Raw genomic sequence first — 17,492 nt, 5'->3', positions numbered from 1 at the left:
AAGTCTGGAGGGGAAGGGGGCACGGTCATTACTTCTGGGGGCAAGATGATGATGATGTCAATTCATATATGCATATATACATTAGATCAGTCAACTTTACCTTTGGCGCTGGGGGGCAATGCCCCCCCCCCCCCCCCGTATCTCCGTCCACGCTTATATGGGTGGATTTTGTACGTTTTAGGCCTGACCGCGAGCTCTCTCTGGGGACACTTTTAAATAGGAGATCGGCTCTCATTTGCGCCTTGAGCCGATCACCACAATGTCGTCAGTGGGATTCACACCTGTATCCTCGCGATGCAAGTCAAAGCCTCCGAGATAGTACTAGTCTCTCTAGGAAGCTTTGTGCAAGTCCTAGGCCTACCTGGCCATTTCGTATGCCACCACCACCAAACCAGAACATGGCTCCCACTCTGCCCATTTCGTATGCCGACAGTCGTCCTATTTTGGATAGGAATCGGCTTCATACTCTATTATGGTCTGGTCTGGTGTGCAAGTCCGCCACGATGTCCACCCCGACCGCATAGCGGCGATGTGGAATGGAGAGGCTGTAAACCTGAGTTAAACCAACACCTCCTATAACTCTAGCTATAGATGGTGTTGGTTAAACCCCTCCTCGAGGAAAAAAAATCCAAGAAACTACTCTCCGACTTTAGTCCTGATGAAAATCTTTCACACGCGCTTTTCTCGTGTCATCCCTTCAGAAACATAGTAACAGTGTTACCCGCAGGAAAAAAAGTAGTGGTGATCAGAAAAATGCAAAAGGTTTCATCAAAAGCACATTCTGTAAGCTCAAAATAAAATGCCTTTGATTTTTACATCAAACTATTTAGTGATCAATGGTTTGAAAATTCTTAAGATATGACTGATTGTTCAAAAAAAGCTTGAAATATGATCAATAGTTCTCAAAAATGCCCCAAAATGCGACACGTCATAAAAAATCCGTGCTCTAATTATGTGCACTCGACTGTACATCATCACGGGGGGGGGGGGGTGAACATCATTACCACCAAGGTTGAGAATATAAAAATTTGAAGATGACCTACGTCTAAAAATGTAAACGTAGGTCTAAAAAATTAGGCGTTGCACATTAAATATTCCATTACGGGATACGAATCTAAATGTATATATTAGTTGATAATAGTATTCATTGAGATCAATTTGTTACATGCTTTTGAAAGCGCTATCAATAAGAGAGTATTCAGATGTGTCTCCAGACTTGCTCAGACGAAATCAGTTGTGGAAATTCTTGCCGTAGATGTTCCAAGGGCATCTTGGAGCGAAGTTTGCCGCAATTGTCAGGATTTAACATATCAGGAGTAGAAATTGTAGTTCCGTTCTTGAAGTCAAGTACAATGAAATCGCAACCAGCTGGTGGTGCCTGAAGTTGAAAAAAACATTCGAAAAAAATTTATGTGTATTTTTCTAATTGCAGTTCATTTGAACGGGAAATGCACACAAAAAGCAAGCGATACCATTATGTGGTAATACAGGGTGGACGAGAAGTCCTGGACACATTTAAAAAATTAATAACAAATCAACCGATTGAATTGAAAAGTTGCGGCTTGCACTAAAATACGTATCGTGGCATACACAGAAGAGCTTCCCAACCTTTTGATGTTGCAGAACCCCCTGTATTTCTGAAGGTCATTGTACTTCAGTCTCTCTATAATGAAGGTCAATGCACTAAATAAATGAACGCCGTGACTCTCTGCCACTGAACTTATCTCGTTGCCGTGATCTATATTCCAGCTTAGCGTCATGGAACAAAGTGTGTGTGTGTACCGAACAGTCTGAGTACGTATCTATAAACATCTAATGTTGTGTCTGATTTTTCAGTGCCGCCATACACATTTCAAGTCGTGAGTGAAGTGTAATGATTTGATATTTGTGCTGTTGTGTGTAGACTTGTTGTAGGCCTGTTGCGAGACTTTTTAACTGGGACATCAACTCGCCTTTGCGCTTGAAGTTAGGAACCGCAGAAAACAACAGGTATGGTTCGAACCCAGGCCCTGTCTTTGCGAGTTCGTCACTATGACCACACGACCACCACAGCGGTAAGGTCAATGCACTACTAAGCCAGACATGCACCTCGTCCATATTCCTCTGCGGAACTTCTAACGAATTGGTGTGCATGTTGGAATGTGTATGTATAGTGAGCCTTCTGTGAAGTTTGTTTCTGTGTAATGCTTGTTATGTGTAGTGCTGCCATCTGCAATCAATTTTTTTAAACTATGAGTTTTTCTTAACTCATAGCGAGTGAAGTGTAATGATTGAATGATTTATCGTTGTAGACCTGCTGCTCTCTGCGGCGAGACTTTTTAATGGGTAGATCAGTTCGCATTCGCACCTTGAAGTTGGGAACCGCAGAAAACCTACTTCAGCCGACCACCACTGCGGCGACGGTGGGGTTTGAACCCGGATCCTCGTACGCCACTATGACCATTCAACCACCGTAGCGGTAAGGTCAATGTACTGCGATCCCCTGGCATTGAGGGTCAATTTTTTGCGGATCGCTTGTGGCGAAGTTGCAAAGGAAGGCCGCTGTGCGGTCGTGTGGGCATCGCATTGGCCTCTCATCGTGAGGATCTAGGTTCGAGGACTGCATAGCGATAGTCCGCTGAAGTTGGTTTTCTGTGGTTTTTCAAATTCGTGCATGAAGGGTTAAGAAGACGAAGTGAAGGTCAGTGCATAGCGGACCTTCTGTAACGGAGGCTGATTTCAACCCCGCTTTCCCCTTTAAAATCCAAATCGTATTGTTATTTATAATTTGCAAATCATAAAGAATGAAATACCTACAATTTCACAGCACAAAATGTGTCACTCATGCAATGATAGTAAATGAAAATGATCCCGCGGAAGCCTTACAAGGTACTTGCGCACCCCCGGAGGGTCCGAGGACAATATAAGTTCAAAAACACTGACCTAATGTTTTAAAAAAGATAAAATTTAACTCACAAGTGGCGCTGCAAAACGACAAACTCGAAATAACACATGAAATGCAACACGAACAGTGATAGTGATAGGAACCGAGAGACACCCAGGCTCTGTCACACTCAGTGATATAAGCACATTGTCCCTGGGGACTCGGGTGCCTCCGGGGAAACCTAACCATTTATTGATCTCGAGAAAGATATATTACATACATGGGCAGGTGCCATTACGCACTTCGCCAGTAAACAAGTATAAAATTTGTAATCGAAAAATGGTGATTCATGTAAATAAATCACAATTGTAAATCACAGGTTATAAATCACAAAATCATCGTAATAATCGTCATAATCGGGAATAGTTCTTGATAAAATTTGATCTGCTTCTCTTCAGGGATTTTCATTGGATCAGAGAAGCTGTCAATCTGCTGCTGGGTTGATCTAATCGCTGCACCGTGTAGTTCACGAACAGTGCGTAATTAATGTTTATGATGATTTGCTTTACATTAAACTACCATACTTCAGCATGAGCACCCTTTCACCAGTTTAGATGTAGCCCCGAGCTAAAAAGTGCGCTCATATTGAATTGCGATAGTTTTATGTTCAAAGTACAAAACTTGTGTATAGTTCAAAGTGTCATAAACATTAATTATACACTGTTCGTGTTGCATTTTATGTGTTATGTCGATTTTTATGTTTTACAGCGCTACATGTGAGTAAAATTTGAACTTTTTGAATCTCTAGGCCACAATAAGTATTTTAGTGCATACCACACCTTCTTATGTCAATTGATTGATTTGCGTTATAAATTTTCAAAATAGGTCTAGGACTTGTCATTCACTCTGTATAATAACCTGCAAAAATTTTTTTTTCCAATTTAAGGGTTACGAGTCATTCAAGTATTACGTAAGCATCAGGGGGGGGGGGGTGGTTCTGATTTGCTGACTTTTGATGACGGGGGGGGGAGGGGGTTTGAAGGTTGCTTACGTCAACAACAACCTTTTTTTTTTTGAAGGTATGATATTCTAAGATGCTGACGAAATTTTGCTGACATGAGGCGGGGGGTGGGGTCAGTGTTTTGCTGACAAGGGGGTAGGGGGTCAAAAATGGCTAAAAATTTGCTGACGTAATACTTCAATGGCCCCTTAATAATTGCAACATTAGCGTGGAAACGTACTTGTATATTCACGACCTCACAGCATTCGATCTCGTCGTAGCTAACATCTGGTCTCTGGCATTTGGTGAAGACCATATCAATTTTGATCCTGAATACCCTAAACGGCACATTATCCTGAAAAAACATATAAGGACATTTTTTTTACTTCTTTATTTAAATATCGCGATTGTGAATTTAGAAAAAAAAAAGACATAATTTTTATCCAGTTTAATAACCATAAGTCTTGTTTGACCAGACTGTATGCATGGTGATCTAACTCGATATCGGAAAATGGGGCAAGCCTGTTTTTTTTCTTAATACAAATACAAGGCCACATCAAGCAAAATTCCCAAAGAGGTAGTTGAAAAAAGACTGTAACACCTGTCCAGTGTCCGATCAGAGCATCCCCTCGTTCATCACGGGGGGAGGAGCACGTCAAGCTCACTGGACGATAATTGGTCACAGTCTCTCTGCTACCCTTTTTAGATATCGGAACTGCATTAGTAAGCTTCCGATCCCTTAGGACGATACCCCCCCCCCCCTTCCCCCGTAACGCTACCCCTGTAAATCTGTGCGGCTGGTCCCAACAATTCATTAGCACATTCCCTAAGGACCTTAGAACAAATATTATCTGGTCCTGGTGCTTTGCTTGCATATACATTTTTTTAGAAGATTTAGGACCTCCACATCTACCGCTTGAATATCGTTGAGGATTTTATTGCCCCATCCAAGACTCATATATTGAATATTGTTTTCATCTATTAAAAACTGAAGCGAAAAAAATCATTGAATGCGCTACACTTGTTTGCAATGCTCTCTACCCTAGAACCTTCTAACGAGGGGGAGGGGGGCAACTGACGCCTTACATCCACTACCGACATACCTGAAAAATGATTTTGGGTCAGTGCCAACATTATCTTCCAACCTAGATTCAACTTCCTCTTTTTACTGTCCCTTATTTCTTTCTTCAACTTCATTTTTTTTTTTATCAGTAAAAGGTGACAGGTCACTTTGTCCACTTTTACTCTCTGAATGCTGCTCTTTTCTTTTCAAGATACAGATTACGCACGCTATCCGTGATCAAGAGGGGGGGGGGCGATGTACAAACGCGCTTCTTACGAACAAAGGGTAAAACGTCGTGCAAAACAGAGGACAGGGTCGTACTAAATTCTTTCCATTGACTTGCTACACCAACTTGATTCCAATCAGTTTTATCTTTCACACATAACTCGTTGCAAAATGTTCAATCATTCCGAGTTTTTAAGCTAAAATTCTGCTTTTTTTTTATTTAGTCACTGTGAGGAGTTGGAATGGAACTGTCTAGTGCGTATCACGAAATACGATGCTTTCTATAATGCACGGAATGCTCCATAGATCACGAGAAAGTCTTTCAGGTGAAAACTGTGAATCTGAACTACGGGAAGAAACTGATCAAGAACTGAAGAGAAAGGGGCATTTTTCTTTTTAATCATATATTTGCTTCACTATAGGAAGGCCGTTGCAAAAGCAGCTTCACACGTGTATGGATCATAGCGTAAACTACGGCCCGACATCAAGTACGGAAATATTTATCCACTAGAGAGGGGAAGAATTTATTTTCTAGCCTCGTACGCACTTTTGCAGGCTGATAACGATAACTTGTAGAGGAAAAAAAAAGTTTGGTTAAATCTTAGCTTAAAAAAAAAGAAGGTAATATAAACCCTCATTATATTTTCCCCATGTTATGGTATTGGTTCGTTCCGTTTTTTGCGAAAGTGATAACAATGCAAAAGTTATACATTATCCGTAGTTATAATAAGCAGCGTGTCGACTGCACTTAACCGCACATGCACCGAGTACATTACTCTGCGGAATTTCGAACGATATGGCAGGTAGTGTGTGCCCCGAGTAAATACATTTATGCACTGCGAAAAGCTAGCGAGACAAAAATTTTGGCAACTATAAGAATCAGTTTGTTTTCCGTTAACAATAAAAGAAGTAAAATTTGGTAATCCATACGTAGATCATGATCCAAGCTTTCTTGATTTTATGGAGTTTTCTTAACGGAGTTGAGACAAATTGAGTATTTACGAATCCCATGAATGCTTGTGTTGCAAATACAACTCTGTCATCGCTCGGATCGACTGGTTCCAGCGTTGGCAAAGCGATAATGGGGTGGAAGCAGTTCAACAAAACAACAAAAACACCCACAATCATCTTAACCATGATCAGACTTGGTTTTCAGTGAAAAATGACGGCCAGCGTTACTGTAGACGAAACGTTATCAAAAAATAAGAGGAGACGCATAAATGTCATGCACCTGGATAATTCCCTTTAGTTCGAATGGGAAGATTTTGGATTGTTCATATCGTTTTAGATTATCTGTATTGAAGTCTCCGGTGAAAGAAAAGTTCGCATTAAGTTTCGTTGATAAAGTGACAGTGTTAAATTTGAAATGACAGGCTCGCTTTTACAAGAGAAGTTCGAAATTCTAATCTTGCACTACAAATACAAGCTGTTCCAAACTCGGTTAAATCAAAGTCCAGAATCATTGGGAAATAAGTTCGAATAATCCAAGCCATCCTGGATCTATAAAATGACTACAAATTGCAATATAATCATCAACATTTGCATAGGATAATAATTATCAATTACTAAAATTTTATCAACAGTTAGAAAACTGCTTCAAAAATTGTGATTACTTATAATCATAATAATTAATCTTAGCTGCTACATTATTTCACTGTTCAGCAATTTTTTCCCTTCACCATATTTAGAGCCTGATTTACTGAAACAGTTCATGATCATCAGTTATGAAACTGTTTCCCAAATTTTGCTTATCGTTATATATTTATGCTATCAAGGAGAAATATACTTTCATTAACGTGTAACACACTTTGTACTTTCCGATACTTTCCATACTCGCAATGACGATAAAAAGAGTCAGATTTTCAATGTTAACCCTTGATCTATAGTTGAACAACATAATCGGTATTAAGTGGTGCACACATTCTCGATGCACTCAAACTGGACAATGTTAAAATGGGTATCAAAAAGACAGTAGAAAATAAAATTTTTCTTTGAAATTTTTGTTAGTCTTTAAAAATTTTGGTTTTCTCTTGTATGAATTTTTCCAAGCTAAATTTACTCATGCAAAAATCATGATTTTTTTCCCTCTAACTTCGAATTATCCAAAACATTCGAATCAAACAAGGGATTTTAACATTAACTTAGATAAAAAGGGAGTTTGTAAAAGTTCGAATTATCCAAAATTCGAATTAACAAAGTTATACCGTATTTGCACAGCAAATATCACTGCAACCGTTGATACACACACACACACTTTATAAGTAACCTCAATTATACTGTATATAAAACATTTTCAAATAGTGCACCGTTACTTAAAATCTCAAAATTTGTTTCAGGGGTCGTTCAAATAAAACAAATAAGGGTAAACCTTTTATACAGTACCCGTGTACTAAAATAAAAATTCCAATTATTGAAATTTAGATCACGCTATGAAAAGTTATTTGCAACAAAAAGTTTTATATTTTTAAATGCAATATTTATATCGAGATGTTAAATATACAAATACAAATACAAATACAACGCCACAACAGGCAAAATGCCCAACGAGGTGGCTGATAAAAAGATGCCCATAAAAATATGGTTGTCATATGTTTCAAAAATACAGCAACCCCATTAAAAATGCAATTAACACAAATTACAAACAATATATACACATGATAAAATATTATACAATGCCCATAAAGAATACTTATGGTTGTCTTATTCTAAGAATGGATAGCTTCTCGATTTACCCCAACATGTTTATCGTGACCAATATCGTGTAAATGAGACCAAGCATTCTATTCGATTTTTTGACAACCGCTGAACAATGTCCAGAAAACTTAAGTCGCTCGTCAATGAGAATTCCCAAATCGGTGACTCTAGTTGCATCCGGGATAGTGACACCATTCAACTCGTAAGAGAACCGTGGGTTGTTCGAACCAAAATGAGCGACCATGCACTTATCTACGCTAAACGTCATGCTCCATTCATTTGCCCATGCTGCAATCTTGTTTAAGTTGGTCTGGAGCAACTCCCTATCGCTTTCATTTCCGATTACCCCCATTAGCTTCACATCATCTGCGAATTTGCTAGTAATTCCATCGATACCCTGATCGAGTTTATCGATAAAAAGTGAAAAAAGTATGGGGCCAAGGACACTTCCCTGAGGAACTCCACTTGTGACGTCTGTCCAACCAGAGAATTCCCCGTTCACCATAACTCGTTGCGACCTATCTCTTAACCACGATTCTATCCAATTCAGCAAGTTGCCCCCTATTCCAATCTCGTGTAAACGCTTCAAGAGTTTGCCATGTTGGACCCGATCGAATGCCTTCTGGAAATCAAGGTAAACAATGTCGACATTTTTGCTCTTACCCAAAGCCTTAGTCACGTAATCAAATATATGAAATCACTATGTTTTGGCAACTTATCATTGTGTCGGCAAGTTTTCATTTTCCCAAAATTTTCCATTTTTAGGTACTGCACTGAAATAAAATGAACTCAACAATTTTTTCATTTTTTGATATTGCATTTAAAAATATGCAATTTTTTTATAAATGACTTCTCAGAGCCGCATTCATATTTCACTAATTCGAAGTTTTAGCACATAGAGTATACATAAAAAGCTAATTCTTTTTTATGTATACGATCCCCTTTAGAAATTTAAGACGTTTTCAGTAACCGCAATTTTTTTTTTTAATTGGAAGTATGTTTCCAAAACCGGTTGCAGAAAAATATCCGCTGTGCCAAAAATTTGGGACAGCCCGTAGAATATGGCTGGCGTTATGGCAATCTTCGCTACATACATTTTGAGTGATAATCGACGTAGTTATCAACAATATTTTAAAACTGTTGCCGATTTGGTTCCGAAACAGGTTTATTCGAGAGCGTGTCTCTGGAAAGTTCACCGACAACGTCCCACTACGAAATTCACCAACAAACAATTTGTCTCGACAGGAAAATTCACTGACAACATTTCGTTACCGGGAAATCGAGTGGGTGAGCGATTGACCGGTTGAGTTAGCAGGTGATCTAGAAAGTGAGTAATCGAGTGATAAAGAAAGTGAGTGAACGAGAGTGATCTAGAGAGTGAGCGACCGAGTCAATCAGTGATTAAGTAAGTGAGTGAACGAGTGATCTAGAGCGTGAGCGACCGAGTCAATCAGTGATTAAGTAAGGGAGTGTTATTGCGTAAGTGAATGAGAATTTGAGAAAGCAAGTGATTCAGAGAGCGAGTGAGGAAGTGGGTAAGCGAGTGAGTGGCTGAATGAATAAACAAGTGACTGAGTGAGTGAGTCGTTAAACAAGTGAGTCAGTGATAGAGTGAGAAAGTATTTACTTACTCACTGCACTACTCCTACTAGTGATGGAACAAGTCACTCTTTTACTCACTTATGTTGACACACTTACTCACTCACTCACTTATTTGTCATTTACTCACTCACTCACTCGCTCATCACCGACTCACTTGCTCACAGATTTGTCATTCACTCTCTTGCTCATTCAATTGTCACTCACTCACTCATTTGTCATTCACTGACTTGCTTACTCACTCATTTGTCATTCACTGACTTGCTTACTCACTCATTTGTCATTCACTGACTTGCTTACTCACTCATTTGTCATTCACTGACTTGCTTACTCACTCATTTGTCATTCACTGACTTGCTTACTCACTCATTTGTCATTCACACGCTCACTCATTTGTCACTCACTCGCTCACTCATTTGTCACTCACTCGCTCACTCATTTGTCACTCACTTGCTGAGTCACTCGCTCACACTCAGTTGTCGCTCACCCACTCACTTGCCGTTCGCTCACACTCAGTTGTCGCTCACCCACTCACTTGCCGTTCGCTTACTCTCTCGTCGCTTAATTTCTTACTTGCTTACTTCCTCCCTCACGTGCTCTCTAACTCGGCCACTCGCTCACTCGGTTATACACCCTATGCCCGCGGACTCACTCTCTCACTTGACAAACCTGGTCACTCGCTCACGATCTGCGGCGAAAGCTGTCGGTGAATTTCCCTTTCATGAATCCTTCCGTTGTACTGTATAGGCCTGTAACTTAAAACATCGGTGAGTTTGGACACTCATGGTCAGATGTGGGCAAATAAAAACTTTTCTAACAAACTAAAAACATAAAAACTGATGAAAAAATGTTTGTTTCTCAGTGCATAGTTTATTGGCTCATATTTACGATCAGAACATATTAAATAATGATAGTAAGGTGTCTGATGTTAACATATGGACAATTTTCTGCATTTTTTTGTTCACTTATTTGGTGTTCTTATGCAGTTGTACAGCTATTTGTTTGGGCGCATGATTTAATTTTTTCTTTGCCTGGGTGATGAAATAGTTTTGCACCAGTTCACCATATTGTGCCTGGAGTGTCACATCCAGAAAATCACGATGTTATTTTCTTACGACACATTTCTATTCATTCTCAGCATCCAATATTTCACGACTTTAGTTTATCAATCATGGCATGTGCAGTTTTTAATGCTTTTTAAACTGCATTCATTGTAATTTTAATCCATATAAAATTCGGTCAGTCCTGTAGGTTTCTATAGAATATGCCGCAGGGTGACGTTATGACCAGGCATGCTACATTCAAATACAAATACAAATACACCGCCACAACAGGCAAACTGCCCAACGAGGTGGCTGACTTAAGAACATCATGGATCCCCGAGCCATTTTTTTGGAGGCCCTACCTACTACTGCTACACCACACATGCACCCCCCCCCCCCGCGGAATGTGCGTGTACGTGTAGTGAAACCTGACGTGAAGTTATTTGTGTTTCTCTGTAATGCTTGTTATGTGTAGTGCTGCCATCTGCCACCAATTTTTCAAACTATGAGTGAAGTGTTATGATTGAATGATTTATCGTTGTAGGACTGTTGCTCTCTGTGGCGAGACTTTTTAACGGGGAGGTCGGCTCGCATTTGCGCCTTGAAGTTGGGAACCACAGAAAACCAACTTCAGCCGACCACCACTGTGGGGTTCGAACCCGGATCCTCGCATCGCGAGTCCGTTACTATAACCACTCGACCACCACAGCGGCCATGCGCATGTGCAAGCATCAAACTTTTTCGTTAGAAATTTCATGTAACGAATTTCCTATATGGCCCCCGAAGACACCATCTGTAGCAAAAGCCCTCCGCGCGAAGCTTGTGACGTCACTGAAGTTGGCCATTCCACCTACAGTCATTGGGTATACCGCAAAAAAAGTTAAAGATATCGCATGCGTCGGCCTGCAACATCCAATGGCTACGGGTGAAACAACTTCTGCAGTGACGTCACGAGCTTCGCACGGAGGCCTTCTGCTATAGATGGTGTTGGCACCACCCTTTCTTTAATTTCTATTCATTTAGGAGGAAGAAGCCGCTTTATGTATCAGAAATGTGTCTCTTAATTCCCTTAAAGGAATGGTCAGTTTTTGATTCACTATTTTGTAATTTAGCTAAAGCTTACGAAATTTATTTTCTGGACGAAATATATATATTTTTTATTTGGTTTTGAACTATTAGTTTTGCTTTGTTAAATAACTTTTTTCCATCAATAAGTTCCCACGAAAATGGCTGTTGATTTTTTGAGATATGCATGTTGAGGACTTCATTGGCCATATTACCTTCACCTGTTGGGAATACGGTCTTTTTCAGAAAAGCTATTTTTTTCAGATTTTTCTGTTGATGTATACTGTGGATCATTATTATTATTTTCTTTAACAACGCTTCAAAGTATTTTTTAACGCCATCTGTTTTTCGGAATTTGATTTACAGGCCTCAGCAAAAAAATCGCTGGAACTTAGCGTGGCCATATTACCCTTACTTTCCTTAATAAAACTTCGGACGTTGAGATTGTATGGACACCATTGAGACTAATGATAACACCACATGAAGAACAATTCATTGTACTCATAAAATTACTAGGAAGTGAAAATATTTTATTAGTGTACTCGTACAATACGGTTTGCATTCAAGGTAAAACTAATTCTTGCCATAGTTGTTTCATGGGAAGATTCTTGTCAATTTTGCCACAGTGATGAACATTAAAGGGATTGGGTACAGCCGCGATAGTTCCATTCCTGTAGTCAAATGCCATGATAGTACAATTGATTGGTTTTTCCTGAAAATTCAAAAGAAAATACCGAGTCAGTTGAAGAGAGAGATTCTATCTACCAAATATTTATATAGTACACGAATAAATCCAATGGAATCGTTTACTGTCGTTTCAACGCGTAAGCCGGTGATTCTCAAAGTGAGCGTCGCAGTTCCTAGGAGCGTCGCAATCTTTGTCAGTGGCGACAGGGTGAGCTGGATCGATTGTGCAACTATTCATGTTTGAATTGTTTTTTTTACATGGGGAAATATCTACCAAATTATTCTTGGGAGCCACAGATGAATCGTGAATTGGGTAAGAAAGCCATGGATGTGGAAACGTTTGAGAACCACCGACGTAAGTAATCGGCATAATTCGTATTCACCAAATAAAGTAATAATTCAATTATAATGCTAAACAATGGCATAATTGTGTGGAAACATACGTTTTCGTTAATTTTCTCACAGCATTCGATCTCATCGTAGTCAACATAATCTCTTTGGCATTTGGTTTCAACCAAATCAGCTACGATTTTGTAGACATCGAATGGCACTTTTTCCTGAGAAGAATACAGTCTAGAGTCAAAATTATACATTAAATATTTCTTATTTAACACAACTATATTAGATATTCAATGTTTCGAATTAAACAGATATGTGGCATCAAACAACATTTAACCCAGCGAAAACACAAGTCCAAAGAAAAAGATAAGATTTCAGTATCGTTTCATGTTAATATATATATTATATTAAAACAGTATGATATTAAATTGTAATATAATAAATGAACAATAATAAAAAAGTACCATGCTTATATGATTGAAATTTTTTTTCTCTCCAAAAGACTCAATCACACATATACCTATTTCTATCATAGGTGGGGGGTAACATGCTCTGAATGAGAAAATTGGCTGAGAATATTAATATCATGCAACTAACTAACACATATAACAAGGTAAGAAATATGCTAACACAAGTTTATACTGGAAACGATAGAAAAATTAACTGTCACACACAGACAATTATATATTTACCGAACGATAAATTTTGCGACGAAAAATAAAAATTGGCTTCAGAGAAAAACAAATAGAACAGCAGCGAGATTCAAACATGATTTTGAAGTGCCGAAAACAAAAAAACATCTCTTTCAAAAGTGTTTTTCATTCACTGCTCCTAAACCTATGAATTAATTTCAGTTAAAAAAACCAACTACTAATAATACTAACCAATAATAATAACCAACTAATAACTAATAATAACCAATAATAATAACCAACAAATATGAAATTTACATATATGCAAAAATCATTCAAAATTATGATGACATGTGCTGGAACTGTTCATAAAATAGCTAGATAAATATAAAATTAACAATTTTTTTTTACATAATTACTGCTTAAAACTATATATTTTTATGTGTATTAATGTTGCACCCAGAACATACTCACTTGTTTAAATTTCACTAAATAAGGATTGTCATTTTACATTGAACTGCTGTACATCATGTCTTAAATTTCTTATATGTTTTTCTATAATTATATATTGTATACTTGGCAGCTCACAATGGCGGCGAAAAAATGTAATACCTCTTTTTGGCTTCCTGGAAGGACTTAGTGTCCCTTGGGGCCAAATAGTGTATATTCGTTATATGTGTATGTCTTTTTTTTTTCTTTTGTATTCCTTTTCGTGTTATTGTCCAGTATTTGTGTAATGTGTATGTGTGTATTGGTTTACAATAATAATAAAAAAAATACTGTTATAGCCACTTATAGTACCTCAATTTACACGAATTTCATTTATTTATTTTTTACATTATGAGATTAAAGCTGAGATGGAAACAGTATTTTAATTGTGATATGATGAGATCAGGTAAGAATATATTGTCCACGTCACACAAGCAGAACATCACATGCAACGAAGCTGAGCTGATTTTTTAATGTGCTATAAAACTATTTGCCGAGGAAGCAGCTTGAGATCTGAACCTTGCCAGAGATTTTGGAAATCAATTTTGATCTTAGGCCGGGATCACACTATAAAGGTTTGGTTACAGATATTTTAGAAAACTTGAAAAAACAACAAATGAGCCTATTAGTTACATTGTTGCTTTTAGAAAGGTTCTTTTATAAAACTTGAAAAATGCAACCAATAAGCGTATCGGTTACATTCGAGCTAATGTAACCGATACGCTTATTAGTTGCATTTTTCAAGTTTTATAAAAGAACCTTTCTAAAAGTATTCATAGTGCAATTCCGGTCTATAAAAAAACCATTTGTAAACATACCTTTCTTTTTTTGACGAATGGTTTGGTCACCACTTAATACAATACAAATAAATTACCTTTTGGGTGAGACAATATATTAGGGAAAAACACCAACGTAAATATGCCCAAAATGGACGCGTCCGATTACTACAGTTCCGAAACGCGTGTAGCTAATATTTCTTCCATTTTGGGTATATTTACGTTGGCGTTTTTCCCTAATATATCACCATTTAATAAGTTGAGCTCAAATTTATGCTATTTAATATTTATTGTACCCCGGTCACTCGCTTGCCCCTCGAACTAATTTCGACACTCTTGGAAGTTTGTGTACCAACTAGATACAAAATTACTCTGCTTAAACACAATAAGCTTAGTTATTTCGATAGATCAAAGTTTTATCACATATCGCGCATACACGCTTTCTGCGAAACGACTGGCGTGTCTCATTAATCAAAATCAACCAAAAATAATTAAAATAATAACCTCATTTACCAAAAATATTAGTTCTAATTAATCAATATTTAATGTACTTTTTACACAGATTGACTTACGCGCTAGATAATAAGATCAGCTCATATGGGTAATATTTTTAGCGTTACTTTCAGTCCCGATTAGGATGAAAATGAGTCAAAATATTTTATTTATTACAGAAATTTGGTTTATATTATTCGTTAAAAAAATAGTTCTCCCGTATACGTTAGGAGACACAGGAATAAATTGAATTTTTCTTATTTTGGAACTAGGAATATTCAATGTTACTTTCGTCTTTTCTCACTGGTGAGCATACGGGACTATCGACATCACTTGGCGTAACAGCGTTGTTGATGAAAAGTCAAAACATGTCGTCGAGTGATTTATTCTTAGTTTGTGAGCTTCAGCCATTGACTGCTTTTTTATTTTAAATAGGAAACTCAAAAGAACGTGTTTGCAATCAAGTTATATTTACTTTCTGCAAAATCAGTAGTAAAAATTCAGTGACATCAGCTACAGCAGGAAACTGTAGTCGATGATTCCAATTTGTGGAATGTTCAACAGCAATAAAAATGATAAGATTTGACTGCTTTCTTCCTCTTCATCCTCTTGTCGAAGAACACCCAGATAGCTGTCGGTCTTTACTATGTTTTTTGCAACTTCGAACCATGAAAACCATTCGTGAAACCCTTAACACTGGTCCAGAGCTTTTTTTTTTTACCCTCTCAGAGGCATTGACGAGATATCTCGCCTTCTTAAAAGCCTTTCTTTTATTTTAACAATGATAAGCTCAGATATTTTGTGAAGATGATTTCTCAATGTAACACATTTTTCTATTGCCCCTTACTTTGCAACAGCTAAAAATAGGAAGAAAGCTTACTTCATGAAAAAGATATGATGTTTTTAAAAGGTTGAGCAATTTCTGATAAGGGTTAAACGTCTCTCGAAGTACTTCGAAAGGTTCACTGTTGTTTTCCGAAAATAAAACAGAACTTGACGCAAATTATTATTAGATATCAGAAATTGATAAAAACGATACCCGACGAAATAAATCACACTGATCTTATAGACCTTTCCTCAAGAACACATCTTAGCCGATTGGAGTAGAGCAGGGTTCTTCAAGACACGGCGGGCCAAATAGAAACTTCCCATGAGGCGCGCGGGCCACCAACTCCTGTAATTTAATGACATCTTAATAGAAAAGGCCAATGGGGCTCCGAGTTGAACATGGACAGAAATAGTCGAAAACTTTCATTAATTATTTCTTTTATTAATTATAAATTTCGATTAGTTTTTTTTCACTAGTTCTGAAAAAGTTTTTTATTAATTACTCATTGCATTAATTAATTCTGAGATTAATTTTGATCTCAAATCACTTTAAATGATTCTTTATTTATTTTTTCAGTAATTCTGAAATTTTTTTTTTAAATTCATTTTCAAATCATTTTTTTCGATAATTGTGCAATTTCTTTTTATTGATTATCAAATAATTTGTATAAGAAATTACGAAAGTATTTTCCTCATTAATTTATGAGTTAATTTAGTCACTAATTCTGAAATTATTTGTTTAGAAATTCGAAAATTATTTCTTTCATTAATTCTGAGTTTTCATCAATTTATTCCGAGGTAATTTCTTTCATTTTTCTAGATTTATTTCCTTCATCTACTCTAGAACAATTTCTTTCATTTATCTTAGAATTATTTATTTCTGCAAATTTGGAATTATTTATTTCATCAATTGCGAAATTATTTATTTCATCAATTGCGAAATTATTTATTTTTCATCAATACCGAAATCATTTCTTTCAATAATTCTAGAATTAATCGTTCTGCAATGCTTTCGATCATTTTCTGAAAACGATCGGTGGGCTACGACAAAAAGCTCCGAGGCCAATTGTGGTCCGCGGGCCATGCGTTAAAGACTCCTGGTGTAAAGGATATTTACGTTTTACTCACCAAGTGAAAGCAGTCAGAGAGTAAAGTCTTCTCTCTTCTCCTGAAAAAAATATTATTAGTTTTGATTCCTCCTTGTATACAGATATACATACGTAGTTTAAGAACAAAACATACCAAATCGGTCACCCAAGCGTACGTGATCTTATCGAGTCTCCTGAGAGAGTTTGTGACAAAAAGTTTATTAACAGTTCTCATAAACACGTCCGCTATCAACACGACTTTCTTGTCACTCGGGTCAACATCTTTTCCGAGAGAAAAATCCATAAGAAGGAAACAACCAAACAAAATAACGATACGCAGAATCATGGTGATCGGTCGTACTCAGTAGTGAGAAAGACAGAAGCCTTTTAGACAGAACTTTATCAAGCAGAAAAAAAGAGGGAGGAAAAAATGATAAAATGATATATTCACGCACCTGTCCATTTCCATGGTTCGAAATTGAGATTATGCAGATTCCTCGAGCTTCTCTCTTTCAGTTATCCGAATTTTATAATTGGATCACCAGTTTGAGGAAGGAAAGAGGAACCGCCTAATAACCGAACGAATACAATATGATTAGTAAATCAATC

General features: G+C 37.4%; 2 protein-coding genes across 3 annotated transcripts; both read right to left on the bottom strand.

Annotated features, from left to right (window-relative positions):
* Positions 1–1,114: 1,114 nt before the first annotated feature.
* Positions 1,115–6,290, bottom strand: LOC149082230 (uncharacterized). Its single transcript, XM_089235742.1, has 3 exons — positions 6,082–6,290; positions 4,105–4,218; positions 1,115–1,378 (listed from the first exon to the last, which is right to left on the bottom strand). Exons 1-3 carry the CDS (start codon positions 6,286–6,288, stop codon positions 1,199–1,201), a joined length of 501 nt encoding a protein of 166 aa, XP_089091868.1. The 5' UTR covers positions 6,289–6,290; the 3' UTR covers positions 1,115–1,198.
* Positions 6,291–12,058: 5,768 nt separating this feature from the next.
* On the bottom strand, positions 12,059–17,361 carry LOC149082229 (uncharacterized). 2 transcript variants are annotated; one of them, XM_089235740.1, is made up of 4 exons: positions 17,339–17,361; positions 16,924–16,963; positions 12,683–12,796; positions 12,059–12,264 (listed from the first exon to the last, which is right to left on the bottom strand). In XM_089235740.1, exons 1-4 carry the CDS (start codon positions 17,350–17,352, stop codon positions 12,115–12,117), a joined length of 318 nt encoding a protein of 105 aa, XP_089091866.1. In that variant the 5' UTR covers positions 17,353–17,361; the 3' UTR covers positions 12,059–12,114. The 2 variants fall into 2 exon arrangements, with proteins under 2 accessions (XP_089091866.1, XP_089091865.1); XM_089235739.1 differs by lacking the exons at positions 16,924–16,963; positions 17,339–17,361 and adding an exon at positions 17,038–17,259.
* Between the last annotated feature and the right edge of the window lie 131 nt (positions 17,362–17,492).

This window comes from Pholcus phalangioides, unplaced genomic scaffold (genome assembly GCF_987345545.1).
Source record: "Pholcus phalangioides strain wild (caught in Gottingen) unplaced genomic scaffold, Ppha-v1.0 ptg000009l_1, whole genome shotgun sequence".
Classification (NCBI taxonomy): domain Eukaryota; kingdom Metazoa; phylum Arthropoda; class Arachnida; order Araneae; family Pholcidae; genus Pholcus; species Pholcus phalangioides.
The sequence above is the reverse complement of the archived record's forward strand: the minus strand, read 5'-3'. Positions and strand labels throughout refer to the sequence as shown.